At 39.8% G+C, this 22969-nt stretch overlaps 1 protein-coding gene across 1 annotated transcript in view; it reads left to right on the forward strand.

Moving 5' to 3' along the window:
* Positions 1–22969, forward strand: part of PCCA (propionyl-CoA carboxylase subunit alpha) — a 378264-nt gene that overhangs the window by 294678 nt on the left and 60617 nt on the right. Inside the window, exon 21 of the mRNA XM_069601951.1 lies at positions 11341–11394. Coding sequence (XP_069458052.1) covers positions 11341–11394 — 54 coding nt within the window. The remainder of the gene's footprint in view (positions 1–11340; positions 11395–22969) is intronic.

Raw genomic sequence — 22969 nt, forward strand, 5'->3', positions numbered from 1 at the left:
CACCCCCACCCCATTCCCCCTCCTCACGGTGCTTGGCAGCCACTGTTCTGCTGTCTGTCACTGTGAATTTGACTACCTTAGGCTCCTCATGGAAGTGTGCTCACAGAGTGTGTGTATGTTTGGGCCTGGCTTATTTTGATGAGCATAACGTCTTTAAGGTTTACCCATGTTGTGATACATGTCAAAGTTAATTATCAATCATTAAAAAAAAAATATATATATATATATACATATCACATTTTGTTTATCCGTTCATCTGTTGATGGACTTTTGGGCTGTTTCTGCCTTTTGGCTGTTGTGGATGAAAATGGGTGTGCAGATACCTCTTCTGGTCCCTGCTTTTAGTTCTCAGGAGTATATGCCCACATTTGGAATTGCTGGATCACAGGGTAATTCTAGGGTAATCTTTTGAAGAAGCTCCATCCTATTTTCAACAGCAGCTGCACTATTTTACCCTCCTACCAGCACCACTCAAGGACTAATTTCTGCACATTTTCACCAACACTTGGTATTTTCTGATCATTGCTGTTGTTGTAATCGCTCTCCTAATGGATGTGAAGCAGCATCTCATTGTGGGACAGGATTTTCTGGATTGTCATTAAAAAAGCATTCAGGGTACTTCTCAATACTTGCCATTTCTTTATCTGTTTTACTGTGCAACCAACTCATTGCATAAATGGAACTCTTTTACTGCCGGTAGAAGTAACTATCTTACTTACAACCATTCTTTCAAACTTGTCATCTCAATTTATTTTTTCCTCCCATGCGTAAGCTCACGTACACTTCTCACAGTCCGTAAAGTTACTGTCAGGTCATAGGCAAAGTCACAGCCTATCTGGCAGGGAATGTGTCTGAAAGTCTAGTTCATTGTAACGTCAAAACTGATTAAAAAAAACCCAAGACACCTCTCGATTAAAGCTGGTAAAATTTCTCAGACTGAGAAGTGTTTTTAGAGAATATGAGTGTTGCTTTCTTCTTCCTTGGTTTATATCCTCCTCCACTTCCTACCTGCTATTCTGGGGTCTCTCCGGAGTTGCAGGATGGGGGAGGGTGAGTAGTAACTTGTTGGAGGAACTAGGTTGACCAAGGCACATAGTATTCATTCTTCCTGGGTGTGACAAGTGCCCAAAGCTGTCTGGGTCTTCTAGGACATTTTGTGGGTTTGGGAGGAATTCCTCACTTGCAGATCTCTTAATGCCCTGCTCTGTCTTTTCCTTATTCCCGTCCCTCCTGGTAGGCAGAGTCTCTTAAAGTAATCCAGTGTGGGTCCCTTCCGTGTGGCCACGTCCAGGCCACATGCGCGCCTCGCCACAGTCTTGCTTTCTTTTCCTGTTACCAGGAGTCTTGCTTATCCTCCCTAGGTGTCCCTCAAAATCCACCAGTCACAGAAAATCAAGAGAGTCTCAGGAATTTCTTGAAGTTCTCAACCTTGAACTCTTAGCTTAAGAATTCATGTCCTCTAATTATTTTTTAACCTCTTTCCTATTGTCTTGAAGTAGGAATGAATAATTGCTGGTTTTGCCGTTTCTTAGTTTCTTGCCTAGCATGTCCTGTTAGATAGTGTGGTCTACCATCTTGCTTAAGGATATGTGGGTATTTAACACCCCTCTAGTTTTATTGCTGAATCCTTGTGTCTACAGAGTCTTCCCTGATAATCCACGCTTCCCTGATAGCTCAGTGGTAAAGAATCCGCCTGCAATGCAGGAGACCCCTGTTCGATCCCTGGGTTGGGAAGAGCCCCTGGAGAAGGGAAAGGCTCCCCACTCCAGTATTCTGGCCGGGAGCATTCCATGGACTGTGTAGCCCACGGTGTCCCAAAGAGTCGGACACAACTGAGTGGCTTTCACCTCCACCACCCTGTGTCTACATGGAAAGAGCACTGAACATCTTTATCTGATTAGATGAAGAAATATTAATACTTGGGGAGGAAGCCTTACTTTTGCTTCAGTAGTTGGTTCCCTTCTCCAGTCAGGTTACATTTGTCTGTTCACTTTCCTTGCTTTTATTGGTAAGCCTCATGAACTTAATATTATCCATTCATTTCCTTAAAAATAAATTGTATGTTGGCATGTACCATTATTTGGATAATGAATTTTATAAATGACTAAATTGTTTTAATTGGTCTGAATTACCTGTTTCAGTTTTGATTTGACCTTGAATTTCCACCTCCTTGTTGAGTTCCTGGCCCATGTTAAAGCTCAATAAGTGGGTGAATGGTTGAGAGGGTGGATGAATGGGTAGTCATCTCTCATTTTTGTAATCTCAGAAATAAATCTGCCGTATCTGTACCTTCATTTAGACTTCTTCTAAGCCTTCATCAAATTAAGTTATGTGCATAAGACAGCCTTTTTAGCCATTTTATCAATTCCCTTTAATTCCTGATCTTCCAACATTTGCGAAATCCATTTTCTATTGGATAGCATGGTGGGTTGGTCTGTGCAGATACAGAATCACTGTATTCCCAGGAACTTGCCCACAAAAGTATCTTGCTTATATAGCACATCTCTTTCCAGTCAAGTACCTCTGCCTTCAGTTGCCGTGGGAGCACCTGAGCTGTTGAAGACGATCAGTACCACCTGTTGATGGTTATTGAGTAGGGTCCACCTCAGACTGTTGCTCATTTCTTCCTTTGCCGGGTGTGCACACACCTTGCTTGCACTCTCCCCCGGCATCACTGATTATTCATGGCACGTACCACCTCTTACTGCAGTATGTCCACGTGTCTACATGGTACTTTCTTTTTTTTTTTTATGTATTTCAAATACTTAAGATTCAAGAGACTCATACTCTTGGACACAAATTTCCACCATTGTTACTAACTTTAAGTCTAGAGCTAATGATACATTTATCTGATGGGGGAAGAGAGCATATGTTTTGAAAAAAGGTAATTTATAATAAAGAACTGGGGATAGAAACCTTAAAAACTCCTGAAGATACTTAAAGGCCCTCTTTAGAATTCTAATACTTTTAAAATCCATTTCTTCATCTAATAATTAAGCATTTTCCTTCAAATATTATTGTTCAATGAAAATAAAATGATAGTACTTCATTATTTTCTTTTTACTGTTGGCTGTATACCAGAGCTTTCCTATTATTTTCACTGTATATGTGGAATCCATCAGTAATAGTGCATATTAAATATGTCTTAATGATATAACCTGAGAAACCAAAAATCTTTTCTCATTCTTTGTGGAAAGATATAGTCTCATTTCTAAATTACTAATTTTAAAAGTTATGAAATGAAATGGTTTGTCCAATAGGAATCTAATATTGTTCATATTTGCAGTTCTTGAGTTTTCATAGTAGCCACATTAAGAAAACAAGAACAACTGAAATTCTTTTTAAAAATCCATTTATTAATCCAGTATTTCCAAAGTGTTAACATTCTACATGAAACAATATTTAAGAATTACTAATGTGATATTGGAAGTAAAATGTACCCCTGACATATATATGACAAAAAGTAATGTAAGTTGAATGATTAAAGTGGAAAACACCAAAACAAGGAAGTTGTGTTTAAAAGAATATATATATACTACTTCTGTATTTAAAATTAAACTATAAATTTCTTTTCTCAGTTGCTTTAATCATATTTCAAATTCTCAATATCCATATGTGGCTAGTTAGACGGCTCACAAATAAAACCTTTTGTAAGTCAGATGGTGTTAATGCAAGGGGAAAAAAAAACAACACATTTTTAGAAAGTGCTCCTCTTCTCATTTCAACCACAGTTTTGGTTTTTATCATTAAAAATTAGAAACAGATGAACTAAATTCATTTTTAAAGAGAAGATAAATTTCTCATGTAGGTGACAACCTTTTAAAATTTTTATTTAGAAGCTTAACAGAAATCAGAACAGTTTTTTAAAAGTGAAGTGATTTCCTGTCTGGAACGTATAACTGAAGTGTTGAAACTAAACAGAAAATTTTGCTGTTCTATACATGTTAAGCTCACTGCTTTTCTTCACACATCCAAGCACCTTCCTACTCTGGAACGTGCCGGATAAATAGAACTTTTTAAAAATTATTCCTGTGACTGTAGTCTGTTCCTGTGAAGTAATTTTTTTTTTTTTTAAGAAGAGCTTTAATTTTACTCTAAACAATTCAGTTTTCAGTTTCTTACAATGTAATTTGTCTGCTGGGATTTGATGTATTATTTCTCGCTAGCATTTTCCATACTAGATTTTTATTTTGCGTAGTCACGTTGTTTGAACATTTGCAAGCAGAGCCCACTAACTGCTATTGGCCTGCTTCTTTGTGTGGCATGATTTCTTCTCCCCACCTGCTCACAGCAGGTTGTCTACAGGCCTGAAGAGTAGCTAAATACTTTAGAAAATATCTTGAGATCCTGCTAAGGTCTTAACAATTTCCGCATTTGTGTGATGTGCAGCTATTCATGGTGTACCTTTGAAAGCTTTTTTCTTTTTATTTCTCATATTCTTGCTTAAATATTTTCAAGAGAAGATAAATTTATTATAAATAACAGTACAAAGCTGATTGCAGTCCTATTGCATTCTGCATTGAATAGGTCATTGATATTCAACTAAGTGGAACAAATTTTCTATGTTAAAGCAGACAAATTTGGAATAATGTCACATGCATCTCATGTTATTTACTACAGAATACCAGATTAAATGGATTACTTGTGAATTGATTGCAGTGTTAAATAGATGATATAACATGATAACTTAAAATGCTGAGTGGGCCTTTGTAATATAGAATAGTATACAAGCACATGGATATAATAGAAGAGAGGTTATCGTATTTGTTGAATGTATGTCTGTAATATATTTGCCAAATGCTTGTCCAGAGAGAATTTGAATAGATTTTTAAGATTTAACCTTGATTTTCTGTTTCTAAAGAAAATGGACTTTCTCACCATTTTAGAAGCCAAGTGAAAAATGTTATTTCCTTTTTTCTGGTTTTTAGATTAAAATAACTCCTACAACTTCTGAGAACAAACTTTAGTTTTAATCCTAATAAACGTATGAGTACAGGTGCTAAAATAAATATGTTAGGAATATTTTGATGAGAAAATTAAATGAAGTAGCCTACATTTTGCTTATACTGCACCAGTATCAGGAAAAGTGAATCTGAAAGTAATTATGTTTTTAGGCCCCAAATAAGTGTACCCCACATTTTTTAGATGATTCTCCCCATTTCCTTAGAAGTAATTAGCTGTTATTTTTAAACTATATGCATGTAGTTACTCTGGAGTCATCAAATGTAATATGAAACCATCTATTTAGAATGTATAGGATATGTAAATAAATAACTTGAAGAAGTAGAGGATGGTATTTTTTTCCTAATGAAGTAGGAAATGAAAGAGTAATTATTAACCATCTCCTTTTCACATTCCTGAAAACATCAATTACAGTTACACATCTTAGAAACAAGCCCACCAGTAGCACAGAAATAGCTCCTTTCACTGTGCTTCAAAAAATTTAATCCCTATTTAACAGCTGGGATGTATTTACAGCCATAATTCAAACTATTCATTTCAGTGCAGGCCTCCCTGCTTCTGTAGTGTAGCCTAGAAGCTTAGCCATTCTCTTGTCTCTAGTGGGCACGTGTTTTATGATTTGGAGTTGCTTTTAAAATTTTAATGTAATGGGAAAATGTCTTTCTCAATCCCCTCCCCACCCCACACATACTTCTTTCTTCTCTACTATCTGTTAAGTAGAAAATTATGTTTTAGTAGCTGCCACAAGAAGAGGATTTTGAATAGTATAAACACTGATTATGGAAAATAATGCAGGCAGCTGCACTGGAGACCGATAAGACCAATCCCATAGTAATGGCCTTTAAAACATATTATCAGGTTGGGAATCAGTGAGGGGAAAGAGACAACTATGACTGTTTCTTCTCTTTACTGTTCAGCAAGATTACTTTTAAAGGTGAAACTGCCTCTGATTTTATTATCTGAGAGATATCTTTGGAGCGTTTTAAAACTTTGTGAATGTTTTTGCTTTTTTTGAGTGAGCAATCTTGCTAATTATGCATGAATTTGATTCTAACAAATGTTAAAATTGTTGCATTAACAAAGTCTTCTTAAATAGTCTTTTCCTTAAAGAAGGGAAAAGGGAATATATTTTATAAATGTTGAAGCAGACTATTAGAATAACAAAAAAGGCCATTTTCGTCTAGCTATGAAGTGCCATTTAAAATAGAAAAAGGGGTAAAATATTTGGAGAAAATGTTTTCGGGTAGGATATGTTTCAGGAAAATAAAATAAAGTTTTAAGTTTTATTTTATATTTGCTCTGAGCCTAACAAGTGGCCAGTTTGTGTTTGCTTAGGCGTGCCTCAGACTCATCGTAAGCATGGAGTGCTTTGTTCTTTGTGGATTCATAAACCAAATTGTCTCAATTCTAGACTGTGAGAAAAGTGGACATTCCTGTTTCCTGTAGCCAAGTAAATTCCAATTTTGAGTAAACTTTTATTTCCCTGTTTTCTATTACATCCGTCTTTATTGCTGAGATATGTCAGGTGTGGATGCTTTCAAGTACGCAGACTAGAGTAGCTGTGGTGAGAACAATCTGAGACTCCATATATATGTAATTTTAACTTGCTTTCAATTGAATGGGAAGTTTAGGGTAACTTATTGGTACTTATATGTATGGTTTACATATTCATTGTTACAATTTACTTGTTTGTAAAAATATAAATTCTAAACCTGTTTCCATTTTACGTATTGCAAAATTACTTCTATTTGCCTGGGAATCAGCCCAACCCTTGTAGGGTAAGGGAAAGGAACCGTTATATTTTGTAAATGTCTCCTACATAGAAAGTAATGCCCAATACAACTCAGTCTACTAGACTCAGGAGATACAGCGGTGACCAAGACTTACATTGTATCAGGAGGATGTGGATGCCAAACACGTAAACACATAAAGAGGGTAATTTGAGTGCTAAGAAGGTCAGTGAAGACTGTAACAGGATAATCATAGAAGATGATAAGGGAGATAGCTTTAGGTAGGGAGAGAAGCTTTTGTTCAGAAGTCCTCTCTGAATAGCTACCATTGAGATGAAACCTGTGGGAAGCAGGAGGAAGCCTTACAAAAATCTAGGGGAGGAAGGTCCCAAGTAGAAAGAATGGCAAGTGTAAAGGCCCTGAGGCAGGAACAGGACTGGTTTGTGTGGAGGCCAGAAGAAAGGTCAGTTTCCCAAGTGTAGTTGTTTAGTCACCGAGTCGTGTCCAGCTCTTTGCAACCCCATGGACTGCAGCACACCAGGCCTCCCTGTCCCTCCTCATTTCCCAAACTTTGCCCAAGTTCATGTCAGTTGCATCGGTGATGCCATCCAGTCATCCATCTCATCCTCTGATGCCCTACTCTCCTTCTGCCCTTAGTCTTTGCCAGCCTCAGGGGCTATTCCAATGCGAGTGTAGTTCAGTCAGTTCAGTTCAGTTCAGTCTCTCAGTCGTGTCGTCTTTGCGACCCTATGGACTGCAGCACGCCAGGCCTCCCTGTCCATCACCAACTCCCAGAGTTTACTCAAACTCATGTCCAGAGTCGGTGATGCCATCCAACCATCTCATCTTCTGTCATCCCCTTTTCCTCCCACCTTCAATCTTTCCCAGCATCAAGGTCTTTTCAAATGAGTCAGTTCTTTGCATCAGGTGGCCAAAGTGTTGGAGTTTCAGCTTCAGCACCAGTCCTTCCAATGAATATTCAGGACTGATTTTCTTTAGGATGGACTGGTTGGATCTCCTAGCTGTCCAAGGGACTCTCAAGAGTCTTCTCCAACACCACAGTTCCAAAGTGTAAATTCTTCGGTGCTCAGCTTTCTTTATGATCCAACTCTCACATCCATACATGACTACTGGAAAAACCATAGCCTTGGCTAGACAGACCTTTGTTGGCAAAGTAATGCTTCTGCTTTTAAATATGCTGTCTAGGTTGGTCATAACTTTCCTTCCAAGGAGTAACCGTCTTTTAATTTCATGGCTGCATTCAGCACCTGCAGTGATTTTTGGAGCCCAAGAAAATAAACTGTGTCACTGTTTCCATTGTTTCTCCATCTGTTTGCCATGAAGTGATGGGACCAGATACCATGATCTTAGCTTTCTGAATGTTGAGCTTTAAGCCAGCTTTTTCACTCTCCTCTTTCACGTTCATCAAGAGTCTCTTTAGTTCTTCATTTTCTGCCATAAGGGTGATGTCATCTGGAATATCTGAGGTTATTGATATTTCTCCTGGCAATCTTGATTCCAGATTGTGCTTTATGCAGCCCAGCGTTTCTCATGATGTACTCTGCAAGTGTAGTTAGGAGAGTGCTAAATATAAACAGGGACCAGGTCGTATAGGATCTTTGTAGGCCCAGAAAATTGGGTTTTATTCAATCCCTACTGCAAAACTTTTGAAGAGTTTGAGTAGAAAAATGGTGAGATGTGCTTTAGGAGAAGGCAGTGGCACCCCACTCCAATACTCTTGCCTGGAAAGTCTCATGGGCAGAGGAGCCTGGTGGGCTGCAGTCCATGGGGTTGCACAGAGTCGGACACGGCTGAGTGACTTCACTATCACTTTTCACTTTCATGCATTGGAGAAGGAAATGGCAACCCACTCCAGTGTTCTTGCCTGGAGAATCCCAGGGACGGGGGAGCCTGGTGGGCTGCTGTCTGGGGTCTCACAGAGTCGCACACGACTGAAGCGACTTGGCAGCAGCAGCAAGATGTGCTTTAAAAGGGCTGCTGTGAGGCAGGTGGACTCCTGGGGATGAGTGGTAGAGACAAGGAAATCATTTGTATGTCCATGGCAGTCATCCACGTGAGAGGTGCTGATGATGGTTTCGATGAGGAGTCAGTCAAATCCAGCCCACTGCCAGTTTTTGTACAGTTCACTAGTTGAGTGGTTTTTTAAAGTTTGGAAGTATTACATTTTAAATGGTTGGGAAAAAAAACAATGTTTCATGACACATAAAAAGTATATGAGATTCAAATTTCAGGTTCATAAATAGTTTTACCAGAACACAGCCACCTTTATTCATTTTTATCTGTCTATGGAGTTTTATCATATGTAGCAACTCAGTGCCGTGGTTTTCCCCTTTGATAGTATTTCAGTGGCTTAGGAGTTTGTTGAGATTTTTTTTTTTTTTTTAATGCCAGACCAAGACTGAATTTTTTCCAAACAGAAAGAACTGTCCTCAGCCACTATTATGGAACATCTTACGGCTTTGAAAATTAGCTTGTGCTGTGGACTTGATAATATTTCTTAATGAATTCACGCTGAAATTGTAAGACAAAACAGCATTTACATGCAAAAGGCACACTGTGGCAAAGTCATTTTGACAACTGATGTTTGAGTCACAGCTAATGTCAAGTTGCTTTTTAGACTCCGTGGGCTGTCAAAAGAAGAAGTGGACTATAGATCCAACAGCATTTTTCAAATCTCAACGCAAAAGCAAAGAATATTTCCATGTTTTCTAATCTACATACCTGTACTATTGAGGATATTTCACTTACCCTTCAATTGGAAGTGATTAAATTGCAAAATAATGTTACGCTAAAGCAGATATCAAGAGAAGAATCTAGCAAAATCTGGCCCTTTGGATAAAAAAATTGTCAACCCTTGGCGTAGACTAAGGTGGTAGTGGTGGCGATGACTTGAAGTGAACCTATTTGACGTATATTTTGGAGGGAATACAGAAAAGATCAGTAGGTGGCTTAGAAACTGGGTATGAAGGAAGTTAAAGAATTGGAGATGAGCCATGAGTGAATGATGATAGTATTTACCGAGACGGGAAGGCTAGGGGAGAAGCAGGTTTGGGGAGGCAGATCAAGAATTCTGTTTGGACTTGCTAGGTTTAATATGTGCATTAGATATCCAAGTATTGATGTCCAACTAACAGATGACTACATGAGTCTTGAACTCAGGATAAATGGGAGTTGAAAACGTAAATTTGATGATCATATTCATTAGATTTTCTGTAAAAGCTTGGATCTGCCATATACGAAAGATTGAAGTTGGACCCTTACATTACACTAGATACAAAAATTGTCTCAAAGTGGATTAAAGACCTAAGCATAATGCCTAAAACTATAAAACTTCCAAAAGAAAATGTAGGCAAAAGCTTCATGACTTTGGAATTGACAGTGATTTCTTGGATATAACTCCAAAACTGTAAGCACAAAAGCAAACATAGATACATTGGACTACATCACATTAAAAAAAAATTTGTGTATCAAAGGACACAACGGAGTGAAGAGGCATCCTGTGGAATGGGAGAAATATTTTAAGTCATACATTTTTAATATAAATTTATTATTTTAATTGGAGGCTAATTACTTTACAATATTGTACTGGTTTTGCCATACATCACATGAATCCACCACGGGTGTACACGTGTTCCCCATCCTGAACCCCCCTCCCACATCCTTCCCCATACCATCCCTCTGGGTCATCCCAGTGCACCAGCCCCAAGCATCCTGTATCATGCATCGGACCTGGAGTGGTGATTCATTTCATATATGATATTATACATATTTCAGTGCCATTCTCCCAAATCATCCCACCCTCTCCCTCTCTCACAGAGTCCAAAAGACTGTTCTATACATCTGTGTGTCTTTTGCTGTCTCGCATACAGGGTTATGGTTACCATCTTTCTAAGTTCCATATATATGCGTTAGTATCCCATGGACGGAGGAGCCTGCTAGGCTGCAGTCCATGGGGTTGCTAAGAGTCGGACACAACTGAGCGACTTCACTTTCACTTTTCACTTTCATGCATTGGAGAAGGAAATGGCAACCCACTCCAGTGTTCTTGCCTGGAGAATCCCAGGGACAGAGGAGCCTAGTGGGCTGCCATCTATGAGGTCACACAGAGTCGGACATGACTGAAGCGACTTAGCAGCAGCAGCAGCAGCAGCAGCAGCAGCAGCAGCATACTATATTGGTGTTTTTCTTTCTGGCTTACTTCACTCTGTATAATAGGCTCCAGTTTCATCCACCTCATTAGAACTGATTCAGATTGAAGTCATACATCTGATAAAGGGTTAATATCCAGAATATATAAAGAACTCTTGCAGCTTAACAGGAAATTAAATAACCTGATTAAAAGTTGGACAAAGGCCTTGAATAGATGTTGCTCCAGTGAAGAAGCACAGGTGTGCAACAAGCATAGGAAGAGGTGCTTGGCATCTCACTTCATACATGTATCAGCCCTTCATTCCTTTTTATGGCCAAACAATATTCTGTTGCGTGAAGACACCATATTTTGTTTATTCATTTATCAGTCGATGGACATTTGGGTTGTTTGGCTAGTAGGGGTAATGCTGCTGTGAACATTCAGGTACGTGTTTTTGTGTGGCTGAGAATTCATTTTACGTCTCTTTTTTTCCCCCAGTGTCTTTCTCGAGAAGCAGGGGGCAACATGAGCATTCAGTTTCTCGGCACAGTGGTAAGTAGGAAAGGATGATTACTTTGTATGTTCTTTTAATTTACAGAGAGATCAACTGGAAAAGTGATCGGCTGGTTTTAGCGCTTGTGTTTGAGCTTGGCTTCACCGTGGTTTTGTTTTGCTGTTAAGTGAGATATCTTTGTATAAGAAATGGATTCTTTAACATGTGGAGAAAATTCTCATGATGGAATAAGTTTAGCTATTTCTTATTAGACACAAAATAATTTAAAAAATTATTTGCAGTTTGTTGAGTCTTTGAAGTCCTTTTTTTCGCTGGAGACGTTCTCCCTATTTTTGATAAAAATAACAGATTTTAAAAAGATGCTTTTGGATAGTGACCTTGGAGGGTTCCCTGGTGGTCTAGTGGTTAGGACCCTGTGCTCTCACTGCCGAGGGCCCAGGTTCCGTCTTTGGTCAGGGAAGTAAGATCCCACAATAAGCCAGGTGGCAAAACCAAAAAAAAACAACAAAACAACAAAAACAGGTGACTGATATTTTATGTTTTTTTTTTTTTTTTTTTTGCTCAGTTTTCCATCTAGCTTCTTCTATTAGGCCCACACTTCTAATGAAATTGAATCATAATTTCAAAATTATATAGCTGTACACAGTGAAAAGAAACTTATTTCACACTTATTTTTACTTACGAGTTTATAGGTACCATATTAGTAATAGTATAATTTTCCAAAATAATTTGGTGAAAAAGGTACTTTATTGTTTTAATATCATTTCTCCACTTCTTGCTATGGTATTTGCATATTTCTCTCTGTATTGATTCGTTAGGTATCATTTATAATCTGTAAAATGTCTGTTCATATCTTTTGGGTACCTTGTTTAGGTTGTAAATTTACATTGGGTATTTCTGTTGGCTCTGTAACTTGAGGATATCAGAGGACAAGTTTGTGGCTTAAATCAAAAGAATAGTGACTTTGCCACTGAGTTACAGAGGATATCAGTAACAATGTCCATTTACTTCATGCTTTGTACTTTCTATATGTATAGAAGTGTGGTATAATTTACAGATTAAAGTACATGTGAAGACATCTGTCCAATATGTAATTTTTAAGTGTTGCACCTAAGACTTGTAGTTATTCTTGCTTTTCTGATTAATAGTTATTAGTTCGGTTCAATTGCTCAGTCGTGTCTGACTCTTTGTGACCCCATGAATCGCAGCATGCCAGGCCTCCCTGTCCATCACCAACTCCCGGAGTTCACTCAGACTCATGTGCATCGAGTCGGTGATGCCATCCAACCATCTCATCCTCTGTCATCCCCTTCTCCTGCTGTCCCCAATCCCTCCCAGCATCAGGATCTTTTCCAATGAGTCAACTCTTCGCATGAGGTGGCCAAAGTATTGGAGTTTCAGCTTTAGCATCGTTCCTTCCAATGAACACCCAGGACTGGTCTCCTTTAGGATGGACTAGTTGGATCCCCTTGCAGTCCAAGGGACTTGCAAGAGTCTTCTCCAACACCACAGTTCAAAAGCATCAATTCTTTGGCACTCAGCTATCTTCATAGTCCAACTCTCACATCCATACATGACCACTGGGAAAACCATAGCCTTGAAGACCTTGACGGACCTTTGCTGGCAAAGTAATGTCTCTGCTTTTTAATATGCTGTCTAGGTTGGTCATAACTTTCCTTCTAAGGAGTAAGTGTCTTTTAATTTCATGGCTGCAGTCACCATCTGCAGTGATTTTGGAGCCCCCAAAAATAAAGTCTGACACTATTTCCACTGTTTCCCCATCTATTCCCCATGAAGTGATGGGACCGGATGCCATGATCTTCGTTTTCTGAATGTTGAGCTTTAAGCCAGCTTTTTCACTCTCCTCTTTCACCTTCATCAAGAGGGTGTTTAGTTCCTCTTCATTTTCTTCCATAAGGGTGGTGTCATCTGCATATCTGAGGTTATTGATATTTCTCCTGGCAATCTTGATTCCAGCTTGTGTTTCTTCCAGTCCAGTGTTTCTCATGATGTACTCTGCATAGAAGTTAAATAAGCGGAGTGACAATATACAGCCTTGACGTACTCCTTTTCCTATTTGGAACCAGTCTGTTGTTCCATGTCCAGTTCTAACTGTTGCTTCCTGACCTGCATATAGGTTTCTCAAGAGGCAGGTCAGGTGGTCTGGGATTCCCATCTCTTTCAGAATTTTCCACAATTTATTGTGATCCACACAGTCAAAGACTTTCGCATGTGTTTATTTTTTCAACTAAACAATTTAAATATTATTTAAATTCATGTCATAAGAAATTGGATTAGGCTTCTCCAGAGAAACAGAACCAACAGGGTATGTGTATTTTGTTTTCATATGTACAGAGAGAGAGAGAGAGATTGGTTGGTTGACTGACTTTAAGCAGTTGATACCTGTGATTGTGCAGGCAATTCCAAAACCTGCAGGGTAGTTACATTTCAAGTTCAAGGTCAGTGTGCCTGTAGTATTCCTTCCTACTTGGGAGGTTAGTCCTTTTTCTTCAACTGATTGAAAGAGGCCCACCATGTTATTAGAGAGTAATCTGATTTACTCAGAGTCTACTGACTTAAATGTTAACCTCATCTAAAAAAGGAAAAGAATAAAAAATAAAACCATGGCACTTTTCTGGAGGTCCATTGGTTAACACTCTGTGCTCCTAATGCTGGGGGCACAGGTTTGGTCCCTGGTCGGGTAACTAAGATCCTGCATGCCTTGTCCAAAAAAAAAAAAGGAACAAAAAACCCTTTATAGAAACATCTAGAATACTGTTTGACCAAAAATCTGAATACTGTTGGCTAGCCAAGTTAACACACAAAATTAACCATTGTGAAAGTGTTCATTTTATCCCTTAGAGGTTTTGAAGTTTTTAACAATAGACGTATTCTTCCAGAAACGGATTTACACATCTTTTCATGCAACAGTAAATTGTGAACATCTTCCTACATCATTGCATAAAGATCCATGCCACTCTTTTTTTAACAGCTACCTGGACTTACATTATGGGTAGGGTCTTCTGGACCTCCTGTGCTCATTCTAGAAAGGGTTTTTGTGCTGTCTCTGCTATTTGTTATTGCTCCTTGCATTCTAATAGATTTCTCAGGGTTCAGACATTGAAGAAAATACTTCCTGACAGCCACAATCTGCAAAAGAAAACCCAAACCAACATAAACTTCCTCCTACAATTTTTCCTATCTCAGAAAATGGCAATTTAAGCTAAAAGTTTGTCTTTTCCTTGAATTCCCTCTTCCGCCATTCTCACTGCCCCCATCCTGACCAAAGTCTTCATCACCTCTTGTCCAAATTGTTGCAGCAGCCAGTCTTCCCCCCTCCACCCCTGCTCCCTGCTAATTAATATAGCGTTTAAAGTGATCCTTTTAAAATACACATCAGCTCAGCCCACCTAGTTGCTTGTCTTCAAACATGTCAGGCGCTAGCATCCGGGCCTCCTCACTGGCCTGTCCTCTGCTGGGTCCAGCTCTCATGGCCTCACCTAAACATGATTACCTCCCGAAGGCGCCACTTCCACATACCGGCCCATTGAGGATGGGGATGCCAGTGTATGAAGCGGGTGGAGGGGGCACGAGGATTCAGTCCATAACGTGTGTTTAGCTGTCAAAGCTCTCCTCCCCAGAGCTTTTCCAAGTGATCTGTGCCTACTCAAACTGTAGATTGTCTGGGTTTTGCTTGTTTGTTTTGCTGACACGTTTTTAGTGAAGCTATGAGTTTGTGCATGTCAGCTATAAGAAGAGGTTCAGTGTTTTAAATAACCCAGATTCCTTACTTGAACTGTGATTCACAATAAGGATGAATATTTTGTTACTACTTGAAGAATATAGAAGTTACCATTTGATTCCAAATTTTGTATTGTAATCATTGCTTGTATTTAATTTTTTTTAAGTACCATTATCTTTAAAACACCACAATTCTAAGACAAACGTATCTGTGTAAGACTGAGTTTTTTTTATTGTGGAAACAATGCATTTGCCCGAAAGAGAAAATAACCTACATTGCACTGAGCAGCTTCTTCATAGCTGTGCTGTTGGCATTTACCCAAGGACTCTTGAGGAACTATCAAATTATATGTCTTTGAAGCTTAGCCAGGGATCTTAATGAAACCAAATCACACTGAACTTCCTAAAGCTAATTTAAATCTCAAATTGTACATTTTAAATTAAGTTTTTATTGATAATAAATATACTTTATTTCTTATTAGCCTTGAAAGCTTGAGTAATAATATCAGTAGAATAAACATGTTTTACAAAGATTTACCATTAAGAATGGTATTAATATGACCCTTGGTACGCTAGCACAATTAGATTTCAAAGTTAGCATTTACGAAGTAACAGCGATTAATGACAACCATCGAAAACAATTTTGAACTCCATCAGTTTAACTCAGGAGGGTAAACTTAATATGATAATTCATCTAGTTGAATTGTATCAGCTTAGCAGGAAAGTATGTAAATATGTGACCCTTACCTAGTTTCTAAATGGATGCTGTGCTGATAGATTTATCAGTTCCATTAAAGAACTTTGGGGAACTTTGGAATTTCAGCAATTGTTCCCTTGGAGGCTGAAAACCCAACCTGGTCTCATACTGGGGCCATTCTGGTCTGCATATTTCCATAATTTGCCTTTGCTACTAATATGACAGCAAGACACAAATAACTGTTTCTAATAATATCAGATGGAGTTGTGGAGGACAGCATTTTAATGTAGTAAAAGACCTCCCCGCGGGGTTGTTATTGCTACTATAGAACAGCAGCTACACAGTTGCAACTGTAGTCTCTTAATTGATTCGTTTAATTAGCAAGAGCTGAAGCTTGGGCTGTATCTTGTCATCTGATAGCACAAGGCTCAAACATGCATCCTTCGTATTTATAGATATAAATACGAACATCGTCAAAAAGTTTCACTCTTTCTGAAAACTCCCTTATGGATATTGAACTTGAATAGAGTAAACTCCCATTTGTTGAAAATCCAAATAACTGGCAAATGAAAAGAACTAGGTTTGTTATTGTTTTCCTTTACTGGTGGGGTTCCCTGGTAGCTCAGACGGTGAAGAATCTGCTTGCAATGCGGGAAATCTGGGTTCAGTTCCTGGGTTGGGAAGACCCCCTGGAGAGGGGCATGGCTACCCAGTCCAGTATTCTCGCCTGGAGAATCCCATGGACAGAGGAGCCTGGAGGGCTACAGTCCATGGGGTCCCAAAGAGTCGGACACATCTGAGCGACTAAGCACCCATCTCCTTTACCAGTACTCTTTTGGGAAGTAACCTGTGTCACGTTTTTGGTTATTACTGTCTTCCAAAAATCAACATCCAGAGAACTTCTTTGGTCTTCTGTACCTTATAAATCCCTCTGTTATATATCTGACTCGTCTCTAGTCTTCACTCGCCTTTTTCTCCCTTCTCTTTTCCATCTCTTGCTCCGTATCAGGGAGGTTTCAGAAGTGACAAGGTGGCTTGTTGGGATTTCTTGCATGCTGGTCCCATGTCCTTGGGTTTGCAGCCACCCAAGAGGCTTACTTTCCTGTGTAAACAGGGACATCTGAGTGAATTACCCCTGGAACTTGACCCATTAACCCAAGCTGCCCTGGTCCCAGTTTCCTTGGATGGGAAGGAGAGGGGCCTGGGAGGTGTCTGGCATAGAACCCCAGAGCCTACATCAGACGGGCACTTCTACCCAATAATCACAGGGCCCCATCCCCACGGGATCAAGCTCTCGTTATTCCTGACGCTTTTCCCATCCAGCTGTAGAAAGCAGCTGTGGCCACAGGCTTGACATTTTGTCAAGGGTTGATGAAGTCTCTCTGGTTTTGTTTGTTTGTTTTTAAATTTATTTATTTAATTGTAGGATAATTACAATATTGTGATGGTTTTTGCCATACATCACCCAATGGCTGATTCATACTGATGTATGGCAAAAACCATCACAATATTGTAATTATCCTACAATTAAAATAAATAAATATAATGCTAAGAAAAAAGTAAAGCTTTAGCATCCCTTCCTGCATTTCCCTACAGTATTCAAAACTTCAGCTAAAATAGGGATAAGATAAAGCTAAAATAGGGGTAAGATAAGATTTGATAAGATGAGGTTCTAAGTACAGTCTTAATCTTGAACATTGTTTTAGTGGTGACGTGTTCTGCCTATACTGTACCTGACTTAAGAAGGAACTTTTAGAATATGTTTACTTTCCAGCCTTGTGAAATAGGCATGCTGAATATAATTCAAACGTGGAGTTGTTAATATCTCATTGTATGAAGCGTTTTGAGCAAAAATGTGAAAGAAGTCGTGGGCCGCCTGCTCCTAACTACATGCTAGGCTGTATGACGGATGAACACAACTTGGCTCCTGCCCTTCAGTAGTGCACTGGCTGCAGGGAAGCCCAGGCCAGCAGCACCGTGAGTACGCAGTGGGTGGCAAGACGGGATGCAGAGGCGGGGTTGCCGGCAGAGAAGAACAGAGATGTGTTCCATGTTGTTCTTGTTTCGTTGTTAAGGTGTATCTCACTCTTTGTGACCCCATGGACTGTAGCCTGCCAGGCGCCTCTGTTCATGGGATTCTCCAGGCGAGAATACTGGAGTGGGTTGCCATTTCCTTCTCCAGGGAATCTTCCCGACCCAGGGATCGAATCTGCATCTCCTACATTGGCAGGTGGATTCTTTACCACCGAGCCACCAGGGAAGTTCAGTTCAGTCGCTCAGTCGTTTCCGACTCTTTGCGACCCCATGAATCGTAGCACGCCAGGCCTCCCTGTCCATCACCAACTCCCAGAGTTCACTCAGACTCACCTCCATCGGGTCAGTGATGCCATCCAGCCATCTCATCCTCGGTCGTCCCCTTCTCCTCCTGTCCCCCAATCCCTCCCAGCATCAGAGTCTTTTCCAATGAGTCAACTCTTCACATGAGGTGTCCAAAGTACTGGAGTTTCAGCTTTAGCATCATTCCTTCCAAAAAGCCGTGGATCTATTAGCTTTACTTTTTCCTTTCTGATACAAAAGCATAAAGTGTAAGCCATAGGGCATAGCTCTTTGAATAAGAACCTCCTTTTCATATCCTGTTAGTCATTAATTTTTTTTAACGAGCATATATAAAGCCTGGCATGTATTGGTTGTCATGGTAGTCAGTCATCTCACATTGGCTGAGCATCTATTATGTGAGGACACTGAGTTCTGGCAATTCAAAGGAAAACAGCATCTCTGCCAGCCATGACCCACTGCCACCCCAGGGTGTTGAAATCCTAGCATGATGGAATGATCAGAGCCTTGTGTGAAGAAGAAGTATTCTGGGGGTTGAAAAAAAGAAACAGAGGATTATGGGAAGCTCCTGGTAAATATGTCCAGCTCATTCTTAGACTCTGGGGGTGAATAGAGTTTGAAGCAGGGACAGGGTGTTCAGATAGAGGGGAACGGCATCTGCAAAGACCCAGAGACAGCACGTTCAGAAACGGCTCTGCAGTGATGGTGGAGAAAGCACAGGGGATAAAATAAGTGAACGTAGAGATGCGTGAGATTGTCCGTGTATTTAAGGGAAAGGAAGCTGGCTAGCGAGGGTGGCAGTATCACCTGAGCTGTATTTTGTTTTGTCTGGATTTTTTTTTTCAGTCGTACCACACAGCATGTTGAATCTTAGTTCCCCAACCAGGGACTGAACCTGGGCTCAGATGGAATAGATAATGAGTTGGGTTTTTGACCATTTTAAGTCTGAAATGCCAGAGGGACATGTATGATGTAAAGGAAAGATCAGGGAAATGATGAAGGGTGAGCATGTCAGTGGGTGCCTTTGGACATGAAGATGTGGTATCTGAAGCCTGCAGTAGCTAAGATCACCTGAGGGGATGGTGAAGGGACAGGCCCGGAATGGACCCCTGGGGAATGCCCACTTCCAAGGGGGAGGCTTCTAGCATCTCTAATAGAATCCTTTAAAAGTGACATTATCTATTGTCCAAACCATTTCTATTATATGTGGCTATTGGGAGCCAATTTAGTGCAACCTCAATCATGATTTCACAGTGTCCTAGGGTGTCCCTAATTATTTCAGAATGTCTCAAAATCCTGCTGCTGTCTGCCAAAGACCCTCAAAATAAAAATTAATTTTAATGAATAACATAATGCCTTACACTTATGTGATGCTTTAGGGTTTTAGAATGCTTATTTGATTCCATCCCATTTCTAAGAGAGACAGGCCATATAACACCTTTAGAGTTGCTCTTTGAAATATTGTCAGTTTAAAATATTTGCAATTACTCAGTTATATGCTCACAAGAAATTTATGTGAACTACCAGTGATAGCTTCTGGTAAGCGTTGTTGGATTCGTGATCTCCAAAGAAGATTTAGCTTCAGGACCAGGGACCAGGCTTGATCACTTAAGAGCTTTTGTGTAACAGAGTTTTATTAAAGTGACAAAGGACAGAGAAGCTTCTGACACAGACATCAGAAGGGGGATGAGAGTACCCCACTTGCTAGTCTTATCAAGGCCTTATATACTTTTACCCACTCCTACAACAAACATCTTAAATTAACAAGATTAGAACTAACAATAGAAAGATCTTGCCAGACCCACTCCCATACATAACCTCTTAAGATAAGATTAGTCAGAAGGTTCTTGGTAAAAAGGAGAAACATGTCCTTGAGCAATATGCATTGTTGTTACATAATCCTTAGTACAGAGCTTAAGGAAAAGCTTTGAGCCATAAGCTCTGGGTTTAAAGAAAAAATGTTTTATGTGACTAAAACAAGGAATGTAAGAGGAAAGAGGAGAGTGAAAAGGCTGGCTTAAAACTCAGCATTCAAATAACTAAAGTCAAGGCATCTGGTCCCATCACTTCATAGCAAATAGATGGGTAAACAATGGAAACAGTGACACACTTTATTTTCTTGGGCTCCAAAATCACTGCAGATCGTGCCTAAAGCCATGAAATTAAAAGACTCTCGCTCTGTGAAAGAAAAGCTGTGACCAACCTAGACAGCATAGTAAGAAACAGAGACATTACTTTGCTGACAAAGGTCTGTCTAGTCAAAGCTATGGTTTTACCAGTAGTCATGTATGGATGTGAGAGTTGGACTATGAAGAAAGCTGAGCACCGAAGCATTGATGCTTTTGAACTCTGGTGTTAGAGAAGACTCTTGAGAGTTGCTTGGACTGCAAGGAGATCCAGTCAGTCTATCCTAAAGGCAATCAACCCTATTCATTGGAAGGACTGATGTTGAAGTTGAAACTCCAATACTTCGGCCATCTGATGTGAAGAGCTGACTCATTTGAAAAGACCCTGATGCTGGGAAAGATTGAGGGCAGGAGGAGAAGGGGACGACAGAGGATGAGATGGTTGGATAGCATCACCAACTTGATGGACATGGGTTTGAGCAAGCTCCGGGAGTTGGTGATGGACAGGGAGGCCTGGTGTGCTGCAGTCCATGGGGTCTCAATGAGTTGGACACAACAGAGTGACTGAACTGAACTGAAGACAAGGAATTAAAAAAAAAAAGCATTTGTCCTTTTCTCCTCCTTGAGAGCCCTGGACCCATTCCTCCTTGAGGGCCCTGGACCCCTTATCAGCCTACCTATGAATTAACTCTCTCACCAGCATGTGAGTGTTTTTTGGGGTGGGAGAGGGTTAGGGGGAGGTATACTAAATAAAGTTTGATTCTTGTGTTTAAATCTCAAATCTCCCACTTACCAGCTTTGTGACCTTGAACAAATTACTTAACCTTTCTGGTACTCAATTTTCCTGCCAGCAAAATGTCTACTTTTATGGAATTGGTGATGGTTGAATAAGAAAATGTTGGTAAAATGCTGAAATATAATAGGAACTTAGCCTGTAGTTGCTCAACTATTATTATAACCCCTGAAAATATTGAATACACTCTTCCTTTGCAATCATTTTGCCTCACTTTTTTTCTTCCTTTTTCTCACTTGCTTTGAAGACTTGCTGTCATCTGAAATTGTAATCTCAACTGAGATCACACTTGGTAGGCAATCTACCGAAAAATTCAGAAGGAAAATATTTCTCTTTTATTTGGAAAGTCTAATTTTTGTTCATCCCATGGTTTGACTTCCTCACATAGTTAACATATCATCTGTCATTGAATGTTAAAATATAAAGTACATATTTAAACCTGCACCTATGGCAGCAGGATTCTTAAGAACGCCTGCTTCCTTGAAGCTTAATGAAGTTCACCAAGAGCAGCCTTGACTGGGAAGACTTTGGCATGTTGTGTTTGAAAGGCAGCATACTTTGGATATAGGACCTGATATGACAGTGCTTATGGGGCTTCACGCACCAACCTCACTTACCACTTAAGGCCCCTGTAGTGTAGTACCATGCATTGCTGATCCTTCATCCATAAAATCCATTGATTATTATTTACCTTATGGTGAGAGTGATATGGAATTGGCAACTCTTTCTCATGGAAGCCGAGTCAGACTGTCATTCTCAACTTGAGCATGTGTAGGAATTAACTGGAAAACTTGCTAAAAACGCAGATCCCCATGATCCAGTGAAACTGATCCCTTAGGTTTGAGTTAAAGCCTAAGAATCTACCAGTTTCAAGTAGCCCAAGACTAGGATTTGGAGTATATTTTCACACGTGTTTAACATAGTATCTGATTTAGGAAGTGGATACCAAAAGCTACATTGTATTACTGGTCTTGTGAGTCACACATAGCAACAGTGTTCTAGATGTTTCTTTTAATAAAAGGATAGAATAAGCATTTGATTATTTGAACTAGTTAATTGATGATTGCATGTGTTCATAATACATATATATTTTGATTATTTGCACTAATTGATGGCTATTTATGTTCACAGTGCATATATACTGATTATTTGTACTAATTAATTGATGGCTATATATGTTCATAATACATATATGTATTTTTTTAATCAGGTAGGGACCTGATAGCACCTAATGTATAGTTAAATCCATAGTTTGATCGACTGTACCTTTTCAGTTTACATGTCAGCTACACAGTCTTTTAGATTTGGTCTGCATTGTATCAAGTCTTAGACCCACAGGACAGCAATCATTTTTACTTTTGGCCTAGATCAGGGTTTCTCAACCTTGGCAGTGGTGACATTTTGAGATGGGCAATGTTTTTTGTTGTGGAAGACTGCTCCGTGCATTATGGGATGTTCAGCAGCATCCCAGGCCTCCGCCCACTAGATGCCAGAACACCTGCCCAGATGTAACCACTAAAATTGTTTCCAGACTTTGCCGAGTGGCCCTGGGGGTGGGGAGGGAACACAGTCATCTCTAGATGAGAATCTCTGGCCTAGACTATAGTAATAGTCATAGTGGGATTTCAGACTTTCCTTTTCTGTTTCACTAATAAATATAATGTTCTACTGGAGATGAACTCTCTAGAACAAATGTGATACTTCTTAATGGCCTGAAGCTTACAAGTTCTTGTATCCACCCTGACCTACTCAGATGCCTCCTGCAGAGAGACTGGCAGCCAGCTTTAGCGAGCCTGGTGCTTGGTTGGCTTAAAAGCACGCTTGCCTATTGGCTGTGTGGGTTACTCACGCTTAGTCTTCCTCCTGCTGGATCATAAGCCACTTCTGCTGTGGACAGCCCATTCCTGAGAGGAAGGCCAAGC

This window comes from Ovis canadensis, chromosome 10 (assembly GCF_042477335.2).
Source record: "Ovis canadensis isolate MfBH-ARS-UI-01 breed Bighorn chromosome 10, ARS-UI_OviCan_v2, whole genome shotgun sequence".
NCBI lineage: Eukaryota > Metazoa > Chordata > Mammalia > Artiodactyla > Bovidae > Ovis > Ovis canadensis.